This window comes from Poromitra crassiceps, assembly GCF_964638095.1.
Source record: "Poromitra crassiceps genome assembly, chromosome: 19".
In the NCBI taxonomy this organism is placed as follows: domain Eukaryota; kingdom Metazoa; phylum Chordata; class Actinopteri; order Beryciformes; family Melamphaidae; genus Poromitra; species Poromitra crassiceps.
This window is the reverse complement of record NC_139646.1, coordinates 28,538,454-28,555,953: the sequence shown is the minus strand read 5'-3', so window position 1 is coordinate 28,555,953 and position 17,500 is coordinate 28,538,454. Positions and strand designations below refer to the sequence as shown.

The 17,500-nt window shown below is 41.5% G+C and overlaps 2 protein-coding genes across 2 annotated transcripts in view; both read left to right on the top strand.

Moving 5' to 3' along the window:
- The window catches only part of LOC310794238 (calpain-2 catalytic subunit-like), a 39,093-nt gene extending 33,073 nt beyond the window's left edge, over positions 1 to 6,020 (top strand). The window contains exons 18-20 of the mRNA XM_083656196.1: positions 3,014 to 3,130; positions 3,344 to 3,402; positions 3,600 to 6,020. Coding sequence (XP_083512322.1) covers positions 3,014 to 3,130; positions 3,344 to 3,402; positions 3,600 to 3,623 — 200 coding nt within the window. The 3' untranslated portion in view covers positions 3,624 to 6,020. The remainder of the gene's footprint in view (positions 1 to 3,013; positions 3,131 to 3,343; positions 3,403 to 3,599) is intronic.
- A 2,752-nt stretch (positions 6,021 to 8,772) lies between these two features.
- LOC310794077 (echinoderm microtubule-associated protein-like 6) overlaps positions 8,773 to 17,500 on the top strand; it is a gene marked incomplete at its 5' end in the record, with an annotated part of 68,792 nt that continues 60,064 nt past the window's right edge. Inside the window, one exon of the mRNA XM_083655957.1 lies at positions 8,773 to 8,877. Coding sequence (XP_083512083.1) covers positions 8,773 to 8,877 — 105 coding nt within the window. The remainder of the gene's footprint in view (positions 8,878 to 17,500) is intronic.

Genomic DNA, 17,500 nt, shown 5'->3' with positions numbered 1-17,500 from the left:
CTCAGACATGTTGACTCTACATGGAAGCTGCTCAGGTGGACAGCAGACCTGCTCAGACATGTTGACTCTACATGGAAGCTCTCAGACGAAGCTGCTCAGGTGGACAGCAGACCTGCTCAGACATGTTGACTCTACATGGAAGCTCTCAGAGGAAGCCGCTCAGTGGACAGCAGACCTGCTCAGACATGTTGACTCTACATAGAAGCTCTTAGAGGAAGCTGCTCAGGTGGACAGCAGACCTGCTCAGACATGTTGACTCTACATGGAAGCTCTCAGAGGAAGCTGCTCAGGTGGACAGCAGACCTGCTCAGACATGTTGACTCTACATGGAAGCTCTCAGAGGAAGCTGCTCAGGTGGACAGCAGACCTGCTCAGACATGTTGACTCTACATGGAAGCTCTGGGAGGAAGCTGCTCAGGTGGACAGCAGACCTGCTCAGACATGTTGACTCTACATGGAAGCTGCTCAGGTGGACAGCAGACCTGCTCAGACATGTTGACTCTACATGGAAGCTCTCAGACGAAGCTGCTCAGGTGGACAGCAGACCTGCTCAGACATGTTGACTCTACATGGAAGCTCTGGGAGGAAGCTGCTCAGGTGGACAGCAGACCTGCTCAGACATGTTGTCTCTACATAGAAGCTCTTAGAGGAAGCTGCTCAGGTGGACAGCAGACCTGCTCAGACATGCCAGGAATGAGGAGAAGCGTTATTTTCTGCACACTGCTGCCTGTGTGCTGGACTGCTGCTGAGCTGTCAGCAGTGTTCAGGCCCCAAAGACTGAAACACACGAGAGTTTAAAGCCCACGACAACGTTCTCTGCATAAAACGGCACATTTTTGTCACGTTGTGTGTGTGTGTGTGTGTGTGTGTGTGTGTGTGTGTGTGTGTGAGAGAGAGAGAGAGATCCTAAATACACAGAACACAGAGACCACAGACAATTCAAAGTAAATGTTGCTTCCTATACCACTAACATCTCCTCTCCTCTGCTCTTCAGCTGACTGCCTCCCTCTGCTGTCTGTCCACTGTGCTGCGGCTGCTCCCTGTGGGAGACACACGCTGATTAAAACCTCAACTCTTTATTCACTGATAAACTGTAGATGGTACGTGCAGGGTCGCCAGGTCTGTGTGACAAAACCAGCACAATGGCCAATCAAAACCGGCCTAAAACCAGAGTGCTTTTAAAGTCCAAAAGTAATATTGCTGTCATTGCCATATAGGCGATTGCATCTATAAAGTAGCAGCGTCCATAAATGTTTTAGTGTTCCAGCAGTTTCCCCTAAACCAGGGGTGACCAAACTTTTTTGGTTGTGGGCCGCATACAGAAAAATATAAGGAGTCACGGGCCAAACAATATTAAGCGTGGCAGTTTTCGCGGCAAAAAAAATTGGACCAGAAAACCCTTGTGCCATCAAAAAATTTAATTTCTACCTAAATGAATATATGACACATAGGTTATTGATGTGCTCACCTATTACAATGGGTATTTCTGTATGTTTTCAAATGTTCTTTTCCTGTGCCAACAGGTTAAGGCAGAGATAATTTAACATAACATTAGTATTAAACATTCATTCAGTATTAAAAATGTATAACCCATTTTCAATGGTTTTAAATTGAAAAAACGAAATTGGGGGGATCCGTTTTTTTGTTTTTGTTTTTCAGTTTCTTTTTCTTTATTTGTTTGTTTTTCGTTTTCCGTTTTAAACTTTAAAACAGAAAAATGGAAAAACCTTTTTAGCAAAATTGTGCTAAATTCATGGCGGGCCACTTAAACACGGGCAGCGAGCCGCAGTTGGCCCACGGGCCGTAGTTTGGCCACCCCTGCCCTAAACCATTGTTTCACCTATAGGTCCTAACATGGCCTTGTAAATACATATATATATATATACAGTATATTATCAGAAATAAAATAGCTGTGTGCACGGTGTAGACCAGTGGGTCTCAACTTTTTTGTTGTCTCAAGGCCATCTGATAAGATTTAGTTCCATAACTGTCCATACAGCAGATTGGAAAATTGACAGTGAAGCATGTGAATCCTATGGACAGAATAGTCTTTATTATACAGTACATTCTCTCATTGTCGGACTTCTAGTCAGTGGAATAAGAGTGAAATTAAATTTTTCTGGGGATCCCCTGGAACCCCCTCAAGCACCCGTGGGGGTCCCCGGATCAGAGGTTGAGAACCACTGACCAATTCAGTGATGCACAAACTAACCTGTTGCTTTGTCTTTTGGCTTTCTCTTCTCTTTTCCCTCTGGCTTCCCCCTCCCTCTGCCTGAACAACATCAATGTACTGTTTTTATGCTTATCTATACCTAGGTCTATACCTAGGTATAGACCTAGGTATAGACCTATGTTGCGTGCAACATAGGTCTACCTACTGTAACCAGCGGACAAAAAAAATCCACCCGTGGCAACCCTTCAAAAGTAGCCCAATTCCGCGGATATACTGCTGACCTGGCAACACTGGTACGTGCTGTTGGACTACAGCAGTAGAACTAGACAAAAAAAGAAGTAGTAGTAGTGGTATCAGCAACATCAGTATCAGTAGTAGTAGTAGTAGTAGTAGTAGTAAGTACCACCAATACAAAATGTGTACTGTAAATTGAAGTGTATTTTTAAGCTATTAATTTACTTTTACGTGTTAATTATTTTCTAATTATGTAATCATTTTATCTAAAAATAACAACACTCTTTTCCACTCTTTTTAGTTTTAGTACTTTAAGTTAAATGTACCTTTATATTTGTATAATTTTATTTTACCTGAGGATGACTCACACAAATACTAAACGTGTAGCCTACTAAGTAAATTTGAACTTCTTGTGACTTACTGTAACTGGACCACTTTCAATTAAAGTTGATTAAAGTATTACTTCTAGTTAAAAGTACAAGCCTAAGTATACTATTCTCATGTGCACATTTTACAAGTACAACAAAAGTAGTGTGTAGCTGTAGTAGCATGTGTGTCGGTACTGTGTGAGTTGTCAGTAATAGTGCTTGCTGTGTGTGTCTCCAGGCTTCTCGCTGAATAACACCATCTACCAGCTGCTGGTGGCTCGATACTCTGATCCAGACATGACCATCGACTTCGACAACTTCGTGGCCTGCCTGATGCGCCTAGAGATGATGTTCAGTGAGTCCAGAACCATGTCTAACTTCCCTCCCAAACATGAGATTCTGCAAGAGAATGAACCGTATAAAGCTTTTTTGATAACCGGCAAAGTGATAACTAACAACAGACTGAGTCACAGTTACCTTCATGTAGGGCTTAGCTTCAGGTCTTTGGATCTGGAGTAGGGTTCAAGTTGGTCAGAAGCTCAGAGCTGTGGTCTCTCTTCCTCCTCAGGACTCTTCAAGAAGGTGGACCCACATGAGAGTGGATCCATAGAGCTGGACTTCCACCAGGTCAGCGCTGCAGACAACACTCACACTCACACTGTGCTGTTAGGAGCAGGACATTTTGGGGTGAACAGTGCATCTGTGTTTCTGTAGCCTACAGAGATTCCAGATCTGCCTCACGCACTGTGAAAGCCCTGTCAGTGTTGATATGATGATTATGATGATGATGATGATGACGATGATGGTGTCTTGTCTCTCTGCAGTGGCTGTCCTTCGCCATGATCTGAAGGTCCACCCCTGACCTGCCTCAGCGTTCCTGCAGCTCCGCTTCTTCCTGTTTACAGCACTGCTTCCTGTCCTCTCTCTTCTTCATGGGTTTTATACGAGTCTGTCACAGTTTTTTGTGTTTGTAAGTCTCACACAGCCTCTCCTCCGTCTCACCGTGTGTTGACACCATTCGCCAAAGTTTAAACATTTCAACTTCTGCGAATGGGCGACGAGGTGAAAATTGCCTCATTTTGCGCCACGAAAATAGGCGTCAATCAGCTCATTTGCGCTGCCGAGGGTGAAATCACATCTACTCACGCGTTTCTATTGACTTTGTATGTAATCTTGTCACAGGAATTTGCGAAAATCGCATGGATGTGAACCCCCAGTCAGACTGACGAGGTCTGGAGAACAGACCAGAGGTTGGATCACAGACCATGTGTCTCCAGAGGAGCTATCTGATTGGCTCAGAGTCTGAAAACATGGCAGTCTTTTCTTATTACAATTTTTTTTAATTGCGAAACAATAAGACATTTTGTAATCATAACAATCTTATTATTATAAAAGGGAGCAATTGGGCAATATTTGTTCTCTGTTCTGTTTCATTTTTGTCCCACTGATGATGTCATAGGCATTGTGGCATCACTGGTGATGTCATCAGTGAAGCCATAAGACTGATGATGTCATCAGTGATGTCTCTTTCACTTGTGTTTTTGTTGTTTAAGCTTAACCATAACCCTAACCTTAAACGAGTTGTTTTACTTGTCTAAACGCAGTCATTACAACATTTTCAAATATAGATTGTGTTGTAGGGGCTTTTATTGTCAAAGTTATGCCCGCAAAACAAATGTCATTCTGACTAGCTTTACAGTCATGTTGCTGGACACGTGTCCCAGGCGAGGTGTGTCACCAGCACACAATTTGAAAAATGTTGCCATGACTAAGCTCGCGTCACCAGGCTCTCTCAGACGGGAGAGAGCCTGCTATGTGTTAATGAGGCAGGAAGACAGAAGAAGACCCGCCCCCGTCTTCCGGTGGCCTGTGCTGCAGTGTTTTCATTCCCCCACAGAAATGCAACAGTAGGCAGTCGCTACGAGTTAGAGAAAAAACAAGAAGCATGGACATACCAAACGAAGCATTTGTTTTTAGCTAACGCTAGTTACTTGCGTCGCCCGTGTTTTCTAAACGGAACGCAAGAATTGAGTGGAATATTTTTCCTGGAGCACAGCACGGTCTTCCGCCCATAGCCGGAAAACTCTGAGCGAGGTTTTTCTATCCAGGCTAGCCTTGACAGCTCCCCAAAAGTGAAGCCAAAACATCTCGATAGCCCTCTGGTGGCTGGCTACAGTATTGGACATGAGCCAAACTAAACAATCAAAGTACACGTCAAATACATTTCCCCCAAAAATGGTTGCTATCATTTTAGGTCGTTTTTATATGTTTGTTTATAATTAGTTATTTGACGATATAAAAAGGGGTATGATATGATTGACAGCTGTGACAGCCGCTCTCAAACCTCCGAGCCTTTTGTCAGAACAGTAGGGGAGATTTTTTCCCCTACTATGGGTCCGGGATGACCACGCCCCGAACTCATTTGATTGGTCGCCACAACTGCTTCTTCCTGAAAATGTGCGGTAAGTAAAAAAGATGCGGTTAAGATTAGGGTTTTCTTATTTAACCACGACCATACCCAAACCCAAACCACATTGTAGCCTACTTGCCTAATCCTAATTAGGGTTAACATCGTGTATGGCTTGACCGGACATCGAACCCCTGTCCTCAGACTGGAAGGCAAGTGCCTTACCCATTAAGCCACAAGTCCAATCACCGCCTGAGCTGGACATCTTTCACCCCCTAACCCTTTTGTTGTTTTCAGGAAGAATGAGTTTGGGGCGTGGTCATCCTACCCATAGTAGGAACAAAATCTTGCGATCAGCGGTAGGAAGTGGAGACAGGTCATAAATCTGGAAATCAATTTTGGTCAGCAGTGGAGCAACAGGCTCTGCCCCTAGAGCCATCTGATTGGTTTGTAGCCTAATGGCAGCCCACAGATGACCCGCCCCTTTTCTGACCAACTGTTCAGAGCGGGAGGTGTGGATGTGTGACATCACTGTGACATCATCATTCTGCTGCCTGAGGGCCTCTGAATTATGTAAATGAATCCAATAAAGTCACAACCCTGCCAACAGACCTCTGTGTTTACTTCTGGACTCATACTATTACACTGAGCCTACAACCAATCAAGGAGTCAATCAATCAATGTATCTGTATATCAGTTGTTTTCAAAAGCAGACTGTTCGCTACCTTGTTTTTATGTTATTTAGTAGTAGTAGGTATCCTGAATGTATATTACCTTACTGCACATTATCCTTATCTAGCTTATTTATTATTTTATTGAAGAAAAACACATTCTAATAGCCTATACAAACAGTGCAGACCAAGAATATGAATTTAAATAAACAAACAATAAGGATTATTAACAGTCTTATTACTTTATTTTGTGTGTTTATAGGCCTAAGTGAGTTATGTTCTTTAAAATCACATAAAGGTCTAGTGAATTTGGGGGGTAACTTTTGTTATTTTGCATTTTTCATGTTGGGATGATGAAGCTCCGCCCCCCAGCCTGGGGAGGGCTCTGAGGTCTCGCTTGCCAGCGTTTCTCAATGTGGGTGGGCGTGGCTCGTCCACTATCAAGGATGCTTATCAGGATAAAGCCAGCAACTATTTTAGGGTGCGGTTGTTTCAGGTTGTTTTATGGTTAGGTTTAGGGTCAGCGTCTGGGTTAGGGGTTAGGATCAGGGTCAGGGTTAGGGTTAAAATCGCTAAACCGGAAGTCAAATCGTGGGAGATTGTTGCTCACTTCACGGAGATGGGAAACGGCTTCTCTGCAGAACAAACATGCACAGAGCCGCATATATATATATGTAGGTTTATTTTAATGTTTTACAGATCCCCTCTGAAAGCAGTTATTTATGTTCAGTTGACTTCTGTAGCGTAGCCTACTTTGTGTTAGCTAGTAGCGTGTCAACACTTTCGCATATCAACAGCTCGCTTTCATTTTGAAGGTCGGTTGCGAGCGGAAGTGTGCGTGTTTCTGCTGGCTGGCTTGACGCTGGTAGCCTACAGGAAACTGCTGGGATTAATCTGTGCACCTCACGACGGGACCGAGCGGATTCTCCACCACGGACCGTGTGCACAGACTGGACCACACTGAGATTCAACTACTCTTCATTTTCTGTTTTTAGCCCCGGCCTGCAGCCCGGACCCACGGCTGGTTCTGGTTTTGGTCCTGGTCCCCCTCACGCTCTGCAGGATGCTGTCTAAAGGAGGAGGTCTGGATGTAGATGGACGGATAATCTCCTGATTTAGCTACAGCTTGCAAATATAACGTTACTGACAGGCAGGCAGGCAGGCAGGTAGGCAGGTAGTAAAACAGACAGATAGACAGACAGACAGGTGCACCAGCAGAGATCCTCTCTGTCTGCATAGTTTCAGGATCTCGTTCACATTGTGAGAGGAGACCTTCCTTCATCCTGATGAGATGACGCTGGTCACGTGACGTTAACCTGCGACAGCTGCTGTTGCTTTGATCTGAATGACAGCCGACAAATCATGTGACCTTATATTAATTTACTTTATGGTGTTTTATATTATTTCCTATGATGTTCCTGTTATCAATAACATTACTATAGTCTGAGGTGTGTGTGTGTGTGTGTGTGTGTGTGTGTGTGTGTGTGTGTGTGTGTGTGTGTGTGTGTGTGTGCGTGCGTGCGTGCGTGCGTGCGTGCGTGCGTGCGTGTGTGTGTGTGTGAGAGAGAGAGAGAGAGACACACAAGTGTGTGTGTGTGTTGGGGGGGGGGGGGAGCTGGTGCTCAGTCTGTATTGAATCGTGTGCTATCTATTATAATAACCTCTCTCCCTATAATATCCAGACTCAGACTCACTGAGGTGAGATTTGGATTGTGCATTCCAAACTAATAACACTATAGGTATTTACTATAGAGACTACAGGCCTATAGGCCCAGCTGTTATTGCTGACCAGCTGAGCAAGACACATGGGCTTCCACAGACCAGCCTGTCATTATGCAGCCAGTGCACTGATCAAATAACCAGGCATATTAATTAGAGCTGCAACAGTTAGTCGATTGACAGAAAATTAATCACCAACTCTTTTTTAATTCATCAATTAATTGTTAAGGCAAATTTTAAACTTAAGAGAAAAATAGTAAAATGATTTGGTTCCAGCTTGGAATAATAGAATAGAATATTTGCTGGTGTCCTTTAGTCTTCTATGGCAGTAAAGTGATTCTCTTTGTGTTGTGGACTGTTGGTCAGGACAAAAGAAGACATTTGAGGATGTCAGCTTGGGCTTTGGGGGAAAAGTGATCGACGTTTTTCACCATTTTGTGACATTTGATAAACCGAACGCCTGATCGATTAATCCAGAAAATAATCGACAGATGAATTGAAAATGAAAATAATGGTTAGTTGCAGCCCTAATATGAATGCATGCAGGTAGCGAGTGGTTTGCTGGGTGGGGTGTGTGCCTGGTGGAGCTGGTTCCCTCCACTTGGGTTGGGCTCAGGTCTCTTTAAAGGTAGTCCATGGGCACAGAGTGAATGCTGCTGGACCAACTGTGCAGTTTGGCACCTCCTAGCGTTAGAGAGAGGAACTGTCAGGGATTCTAAAAGTTTGAAGGACTTCACTACCCACAAATCATGTAGGCTAATAACGTGACTTCAGTAAAGCGGGATGAGGCGGAACATAGATATATAAGAGTGTGGTCATCTCCATTCACTCCAATGGACTTTTTTCTTTTCTTTTTTACCTTGGAATAGTTCACGGAAGGAAGTAAGGTTCTGGATTAAGCAGCGCTGTAGAGTTGCAGTAGAATGGACCGTTTGTGATGTACTTTGAAAGGGTAAGGACCACCACGTACTTCCTGGAACTATCCTTGGAACTAGCTAGAATGGAACTCATAGCTACGTGAGTCACGTGGCCATCGAGCATTTTGGACTTCCATTGGCATCGCTCTCTTCAATGGCTCTGGGATGAGACGCTCTGCTCTGCTCTGCTGCCACACCACTTCCTGTTTACACTGCCACATCACTTCCTGTTTACACTGCCACATCACTTCCTGTTGATTCTGTTGTGAGCAGAGTGGGCGGGATGTCGGACAAGACGGCCCCGCGGTGCCAGCTGCGTCTGGAGTGGGTCTATGGCTACAGAGGCCACCAGTGCCGCAACAACCTGTACTACACTGCTGGCAAGGAGGTAAGGCAAGGCAACGTCAATGTTATGATGTCCCCGCAAGGCAATATAAAAGTTATGATGTCCCCGGAAGGCAATATAATAGTTATGATGTCCCCGGAAGGCAATATAATAGTTATGATGTCCCCGGAAGGCAATATAAAAGTTATAATGTCCCCGGAAGGCAATATAAAAGTTATAATGTCCCCGGAAGGCAATATAAAAGTTATGATGTCCCCGGAAGGCAATATAAAAGTTATAATGTCCCCGGAAGGCAATATAAAAGTTATGATGTCCCCGCAAGGCAATATAAAAGTTATGATGTCCCCGGAAGGCAATATAAAAGTTATGATGTCCCTGGAAGGCAATATAAAAGTTATGATGTCCCCGGAAGGCAATATAATAGTTATGATGTCCCTGGAAGGCAATATAAAAGTTATGATGTCCCCGGAAGCCAATATAAAAGTTATGATGTCCCTGGAAGGCAATATAAAAGTTATAATGTCCCTGGAAGGCAATATAAAAGTTATGATGTCCCCGGAAGCCAATATAAAAGTTATAATGTCCCTGGAAGGCAATATAAAAGTTATGATGTCCCCGGAAGGCAATATAAAAGTTATGATGTCCCTGGAAGGCAATATAAAAGTTATGATGTCCCCGGAAGGCAATATAAAAGTTATGATGTCCCTGGAAGGCAATATAAAAGTTATGATGTCCCTGGAAGGCAATATAAAAGTTATGATGTCCCTGGAAGGCAATATAAAAGTTATGATGTCCCCGGAAGGCAATATAAAAGTTATGATGTCCCCGCAAGGCAATATAAAAGTTATGATGTCCCCGGAAGCCAATATAAAAGTTATGATGTCCCCGGAAGCCAATATAAAAGTTATGATGTCCCCGGAAGGCAATATAAAAGTTATGATGTCCCCGGAAGGCAATATAAAAGTTATGATGTCCCCGGAAGGCAATATAAAAGTTATGATGTCCCCGGAAGCCAATATAAAAGTTATGATGTCCCCGGAAGGCAATATAAAAGTTATGATGTCCCCGGAAGGCAATATAAAAGTTATGATGTCCCCGGAAGGCAATATAAAAGTTATGATGTCCCCGGAAGGAAATATAAAAGTTATAATGTCCCCGGAAGGCAATATAAAAGTTATAATGTCCCCGGAAGGCAATATAAAAGTTATAATGTCCCCGGAAGGCAATATAAAAGTTATGATGTCCCCGGAAGGCAATATAAAAGTTATGATGTCCCCGGAAGGCAATATAAAAGTTATGATGTCCCCGGAAGGCAATATAAAAGTTATGATGTCCCCGGAAGGCAATATAAAAGTTATAATGTACCCGGAAGGCAATATAAAAGTTATAATGTCCCCGGAAGGCAATATAAAAGTTATAATGTCCCCGGAAGGCAATATAAAAGTTATGATGTCCCCGGAAGGCAATATAAAAGTTATGATGTCCCCGGAAGGCAATATAATAGTTATGATGTCCCCGGAAGGCAATATAATAGTTATGATGTCCCCGCAAGGCAATATAATAGTTATGATGTCCCCGGAAGGCAATATAAAAGTTATGATGTCCCCGGAAGGCAATATAAAAGTTATGATGTCCCTGGAAGGCAATATAAAAGTTATGATGTCCCCGCAAGGCAATATAAAAGTTATGATGTCCCCGCAAGGCAATATAAAAGTTATGATGTCCCCGGAAGGCAATATAAAAGTTATGATGTCCCCGGAAGGCAATATAAAAGTTATGATGTCCCCGGAAGCCAATATAAAAGTTATAATGTCCCCGGAAGGCAATATAAAAGTTATAATGTCCCCAGAAGGCAATATAAAAGTTATGATGTCCCCGGAAGGCAATATAAAAGTTATGATGTCCCTGGAAGGCAATATAAAAGTTATGATGTCCCTGGAAGGCAATATAAAAGTTATAATGTCCCCGGAAGGCAATATAAAAGTTATGATGTCCCCGGAAGGCAATATAAAAGTTATGATGTCCCTGGAAGGCAATATAAAAGTTATGATGTCCCCGCAAGGCAATATAAAAGTTATGATGTCTCCGCAAGGCAATATAAAAGTTATGATGTCCCCGCAAGGCAATATAAAAGTTATGATGTCCCCGGAAGGCAATATAAAAGTTATGATGTCCCCGGAAGGCAATATAAAAGTTATGATGTCCCCGGAAGCCAATATAAAAGTTATGATGTCCCCGGAAGGCAATATAAAAGTTATGATGTCCCCGGAAGGCAATATAAAAGTTATGATGTCCCCGGAAGGCAATATAAAAGTTATGATGTCCCCGGAAGGCAATATAAAAGTTATAATGTCCCCGGAAGGCAATATAAAAGTTATAATGTCCCCGGAAGGCAATATAAAAGTTATAATGTCCCCGGAAGGCAATATAAAAGTTATGATGTCCCCGGAAGGCAATATAAAAGTTATGATGTCCCCGGAAGGCAATATAAAAGTTATGATGTCCCCGGAAGGCAATATAAAAGTTATGATGTCCCCGGAAGGCAATATAAAAGTTATAATGTCCCCGGAAGGCAATATAAAAGTTATAATGTCCCCGGAAGGCAATATAAAAGTTATGATGTCCCCGGAAGGCAATATAAAAGTTATGATGTCCCCGGAAGGCAATATAATAGTTATGATGTCCCCGGAAGGCAATATAATAGTTATGATGTCCCCGCAAGGCAATATAATAGTTATGATGTCCCCGGAAGGCAATATAAAAGTTATGATGTCCCCGGAAGGCAATATAAAAGTTATGATGTCCCTGGAAGGCAATATAAAAGTTATGATGTCCCCGCAAGGCAATATAAAAGTTATGATGTCCCCGCAAGGCAATATAAAAGTTATGATGTCCCCGGAAGGCAATATAAAAGTTATGATGTCCCCGGAAGGCAATATAAAAGTTATGATGTCCCTGGAAGGCAATATAAAAGTTATAATGTCCCTGGAAGGCAATATAAAAGTTATGATGTCCCCAGAAGGCAATATAAAAGTTATGATGTCCCTGGAAGGCAATATAAAAGTTATGATGTCCCCGGAAGCCAATATAAAAGTTATAATGTCCCCGGAAGGCAATATAAAAGTTATAATGTCCCCAGAAGGCAATATAAAAGTTATGATGTCCCCGGAAGGCAATATAAAAGTTATGATGTCCCTGGAAGGCAATATAAAAGTTATGATGTCCCCGGAAGGCAATATAAAAGTTATGATGTCCCCGGAAGGCAATATAAAAGTTATGATGTCCCCGGAAGGCAATATAAAAGTTATGATGTCCCTGGAAGGCAATATAAAAGTTATGATGTCCCCGCAAGGCAATATAAAAGTTATGATGTCTCCGCAAGGCAATATAAAAGTTATGATGTCCCCGCAAGGCAATATAAAAGTTATGATGTCCCTGGAAGGCAATATAAAAGTTATGATGTCCCTGGAAGGCAATATAAAAGTTATGATGTCCCCGGAAGGCAATATAAAAGTTATGATGTCCCCGGAAGGCAATATAATAGTTATGATGTCCCCGGAAGGCAATATAAAAGTTATGATGTCCCCGGAAGGCAATATAAAAGTTATGATGTCCCCGGAAGGCAATATAAAAGTTATAATGTCCCCGGAAGGCAATACAAAAGTTATGATGTCCCTGGAAGGCAATATAAAAGTTATGATGTCCCTGGAAGGCAATATAAAAGTTATGATGTCCCTGGAAGGCAATATAATAGTTATGATGTCCCCGGAAGGCAATATAAAAGTTATGATGTCCCCGCAAGGCAATATAAAAGTTATGATGTCCCCGCAAGGCAATATAAAAGTTATGATGTCCCCGGAAGGCAATATAAAAGTTATGATGTCCCCGGAAGGCAATATAAAAGTTATGATGTCCCCGGAAGGCAATATAAAAGTTATGATGTCCCCGGAAGGCAATATAAAAGTTATGATGTCCCTGGAAGGCAATATAAAAGTTATGATGTCCCCGCAAGGCAATATAAAAGTTATGATGTCTCCGCAAGGCAATATAAAAGTTATGATGTCCCCGCAAGGCAATATAAAAGTTATGATGTCCCTGGAAGGCAATATAAAAGTTATGATGTCCCTGGAAGGCAATATAAAAGTTATGATGTCCCCGGAAGGCAATATAAAAGTTATGATGTCCCCGGAAGGCAATATAATAGTTATGATGTCCCCGGAAGGCAATATAAAAGTTATGATGTCCCCGGAAGGCAATATAAAAGTTATGATGTCCCCGGAAGGCAATATAAAAGTTATAATGTCCCCGGAAGGCAATATAAAAGTTATGATGTCCCTGGAAGGCAATATAAAAGTTATGATGTCCCTGGAAGGCAATATAAAAGTTATGATGTCCCTGGAAGGCAATATAATAGTTATGATGTCCCCGGAAGGCAATATAAAAGTTATGATGTCCCCGCAAGGCAATATAAAAGTTATGATGTCCCCGCAAGGCAATATAAAAGTTATGATGTCCCCGGAAGGCAATATAAAAGTTATGATGTCCCCGGAAGGCAATATAAAAGTTATGATGTCCCCGGAAGGCAATATAAAAGTTATGATGTCCCTGGAAGGCAATATAAAAGTTATGATGTCCCTGGAAGGCAATATAAAAGTTATAATGTCCCCGGAAGGCAATATAAAAGTTATGATGTCCCCGGAAGGCAATATAAAAGTTATGATGTCCCTGGAAGGCAATATAAAAGTTATGATGTCCCCGCAAGGCAATATAAAAGTTATGATGTCTCCGCAAGGCAATATAAAAGTTATGATGTCCCTGGAAGGCAATATAAAAGTTATGATGTCCCTGGAAGGCAATATAAAAGTTATGCTGTCCCTGGAAGGCAATATAATAGTTATGATGTCCCCGGAAGGCAATATAATAGTTATGATGTCCCCGGAAGGCAATATAAAAGTTATGATGTCCCCGCAAGGCAATATAAAAGTTATGATGTCCCCGGAAGGCAATATAAAAGTTATGATGTCCCCGCAAGGCAATATAAAAGTTATGATGTCCCCGGAAGGCAATATAATAGTTATGATGTCCCCGGAAGGCAATATAATAGTTATGATGTCCCCGGAAGGCAATATAAAAGTTATAATGTCCCCGGAAGGCAATATAAAAGTTATAATGTCCCCGGAAGGCAATATAAAAGTTATGATGTCCCCGCAAGGCAATATAAAAGTTATGATGTCCCCGGAAGGCAATATAAAAGTTATGATGTCCCTGGAAGGCAATATAAAAGTTATGATGTCCCCGGAAGGCAATATAAAAGTTATGATGTCCCTGGAAGGCAATATAAAAGTTATGATGTCCCTGGAAGGCAATATAAAAGTTATGATGTCCCCGGAAGGCAATATAAAAGTTATGATGTCCCCGGAAGGCAATATAAAAGTTATGATGTCCCTGGAAGGCAATATAAAAGTTATGATGTCCCCGGAAGGCAATATAAAAGTTATGATGTCCCTGGAAGGCAATATAAAAGTTATGATGTCCCCGGAAGGCAATATAAAAGTTATGATGTCCCCGGAAGGCAATATAAAAGTTATGATGTCCCCGGAAGGCAATATAAAAGTTATGATGTCCCCGGAAGCCAATATAAAAGTTATGATGTCCCCGGAAGGCAATATAAAAGTTATGATGTCCCCGGAAGGCAATATAAAAGTTATGATGTCCCCGGAAGGCAATATAAAAGTTATGATGTCCCCGGAAGGAAATATAAAAGTTATAATGTCCCCGGAAGGCAATATAAAAGTTATAATGTCCCCGGAAGGCAATATAAAAGTTATAATGTCCCCGGAAGGCAATATAAAAGTTATGATGTCCCCGGAAGGCAATATAAAAGTTATGTTGTCCCCGGAAGGCAATATAAAAGTTATGATGTCCCCGGAAGGCAATATAAAAGTTATGATGTCCCCGGAAGGCAATATAAAAGTTATAATGTCCCCGGAAGGCAATATAAAAGTTATAATGTCCCCGGAAGGCAATATAAAAGTTATAATGTCCCCGGAAGGCAATATAAAAGTTATGATGTCCCCGCAAGGCAATATAAAAGTTATGATGTCCCCGGAAGGCAATATAAAAGTTATGATGTCCCCGGAAGGCAATATAATAGTTATGATGTCCCTGGAAGGCAATATAAAAGTTATGATGTCCCTGGAAGGCAATATAAAAGTTATGATGTCCCCGGAAGGCAATATAAAAGTTATGATGTCCCCGCAAGGCAATATAAAAGTTATGATGTCCCCGGAAGGCAATATAATAGTTATGATGTCCCCGCAAGGCAATATAAAAGTTATGATGTCCCTGGAAGGCAATATAAAAGTTATGATGTCCCCGGAAGGCAATATAAAAGTTATAATGTCCCCGGAAGGCAATATAAAAGTTATGATGTCCCCGGAAGGCAATATAAAAGTTATGATGTCCCTGGAAGGCAATATAAAAGTTATGATGTCCCCGGAAGGCAATATAAAAGTTATGATGTCCCCGGAAGGCAATATAAAAGTTATGATGTCCCTGGAAGGCAATATAAAAGTTATAATGTCCCCGCAAGGCAATATAAAAGTTATAATGTCCCTGGAAGGCAATATAAAAGTTATGATGTCCCCGGAAGGCAATATAAAAGTTATAATGTCCCCGGAAGGCAATATAAAAGTTATGATGTCCCCGGAAGGCAATATAAAAGTTATGATGTCCCTGGAAGGCAATATAAAAGTTATGATGTCCCCGGAAGGCAATATAAAAGTTATGATGTCCCTGGAAGGCAATATAAAAGTTATGATGTCCCTGGAAGGCAATATAAAAGTTATGATGTCCCTGGAAGGCAATATAAAAGTTATGATGTCCCTGGAAGGCAATATAAAAGTTATGATGTCCCCGCAAGGCAATATAATAGTTATGATGTCCCCGCAAGGCAATATAAAAGTTATGATGTCCCTGGAAGGCAATATAAAAGTTATGATGTCCCCGGAAGGCAATATAAAAGTTATGATGTCCCTGGAAGGCAATATAAAAGTTATGATGTCCCTGGAAGGCAATATAAAAGTTATGATGTCCCCGGAAGGCAATATAAAAGTTATGATGTCCCTGGAAGGCAATATAAAAGTTATGATGTCCCCGGAAGGCAATATAAAAGTTATGATGTCCCTGGAAGGCAATATAAAAGTTATGATGTCCCCGGAAGGCAATATAAAAGTTATGATGTCCCTGGAAGGCAATATAAAAGTTATGATGTCCCTGGAAGGCAATATAAAAGTTATGATGTCCCTGGAAGGCAATATAAAAGTTATGATGTCCCCGCAAGGCAATATAAAAGTTATGATGTCCCTGGAAGGCAATATAAAAGTTATGATGTCCCCGGAAGGCAATATAAAAGTTATGATGTCCCTGGAAGGCAATATAAAAGTTATGATGTCCCCGCAAGGCAATATAAAAGTTATGATGTCCCTGGAAGGCAATATAAAAGTTATGATGTCCCCGGAAGGCAATATAAAAGTTATGATGTCCCTGGAAGGCAATATAAAAGTTATGATGTCCCCGGAAGGCAATATAAAAGTTATGATGTCCCCGCAAGGCAATATAAAAGTTATGATGTCCCTGGAAGGCAATATAAAAGTTATGATGTCCCCGCAAGGCAATATAATAGTTATGATGTCCCTGGAAGGCAATATAAAAGTTATGATGTCCCTGGAAGGCAATATAAAAGTTATGATGTCCCTGGAAGGCAATATAAAAGTTATAATGTCCCCGGAAGCCAATATAATAGTTATGATGTCCCTGGAAGGCAATATAAAAGTTATGATGTCCCTGGAAGGCAATATAAAAGTTATGATGTCCCTGGAAGGCAATATAAAAGTTATAATGTCCCCGCAAGGCAATATAATAGTTATGATGTCCCTGGAAGGCAATATAAAAGTTATGATGTCCCTGGAAGGCAATATAAAAGTTATGATGTCCCTGGAAGGCAATATAAAAGTTATGATGTCCCCGCAAGGCAATATAAAAGTTATGATGTCCCTGGAAGGCAATATAAAAGTTATGATGTCCCCGCAAGGCAATATAATAGTTATGATGTCCCTGGAAGGCAATATAAAAGTTATGATGTCCCTGGAAGGCAATATAAAAGTTATGATGTCCCTGGAAGGCAATATAAAAGTTATAATGTCCCCGGAAGCCAATATAAAAGTTATGATGTCCCTGGAAGGCAATATAAAAGTTATAATGTCCCCGGAAGCCAATATAAAAGTTATGATGTCCCCGGAAGGCAATATAAAAGTTATGATGTCCCTGGAAGGCAATATAAAAGTTATGATGTCCCTGGAAGGCAATATAAAAGTACATGACAGTACAATAAGGGAGAGGGAGGTGACCTGAATACAAGGGACTAGAAGGCCAACAACTTGTCATTGGTGACCAACCTTCACATAGTGCAATATCACAACAGCAATATCACAACAGCAATATCACAACAGCAATATCACAACAGCAATATCACAACAGCAATATCACAACAGCAATAGCAACTAAACAAATTACAAGACAGATCAAATGGACAGTACCAGAATGTGTCCATATAGTGCAGGGTAAAGTGCATCACCGTAACTATACACACACAAACAACAAACAT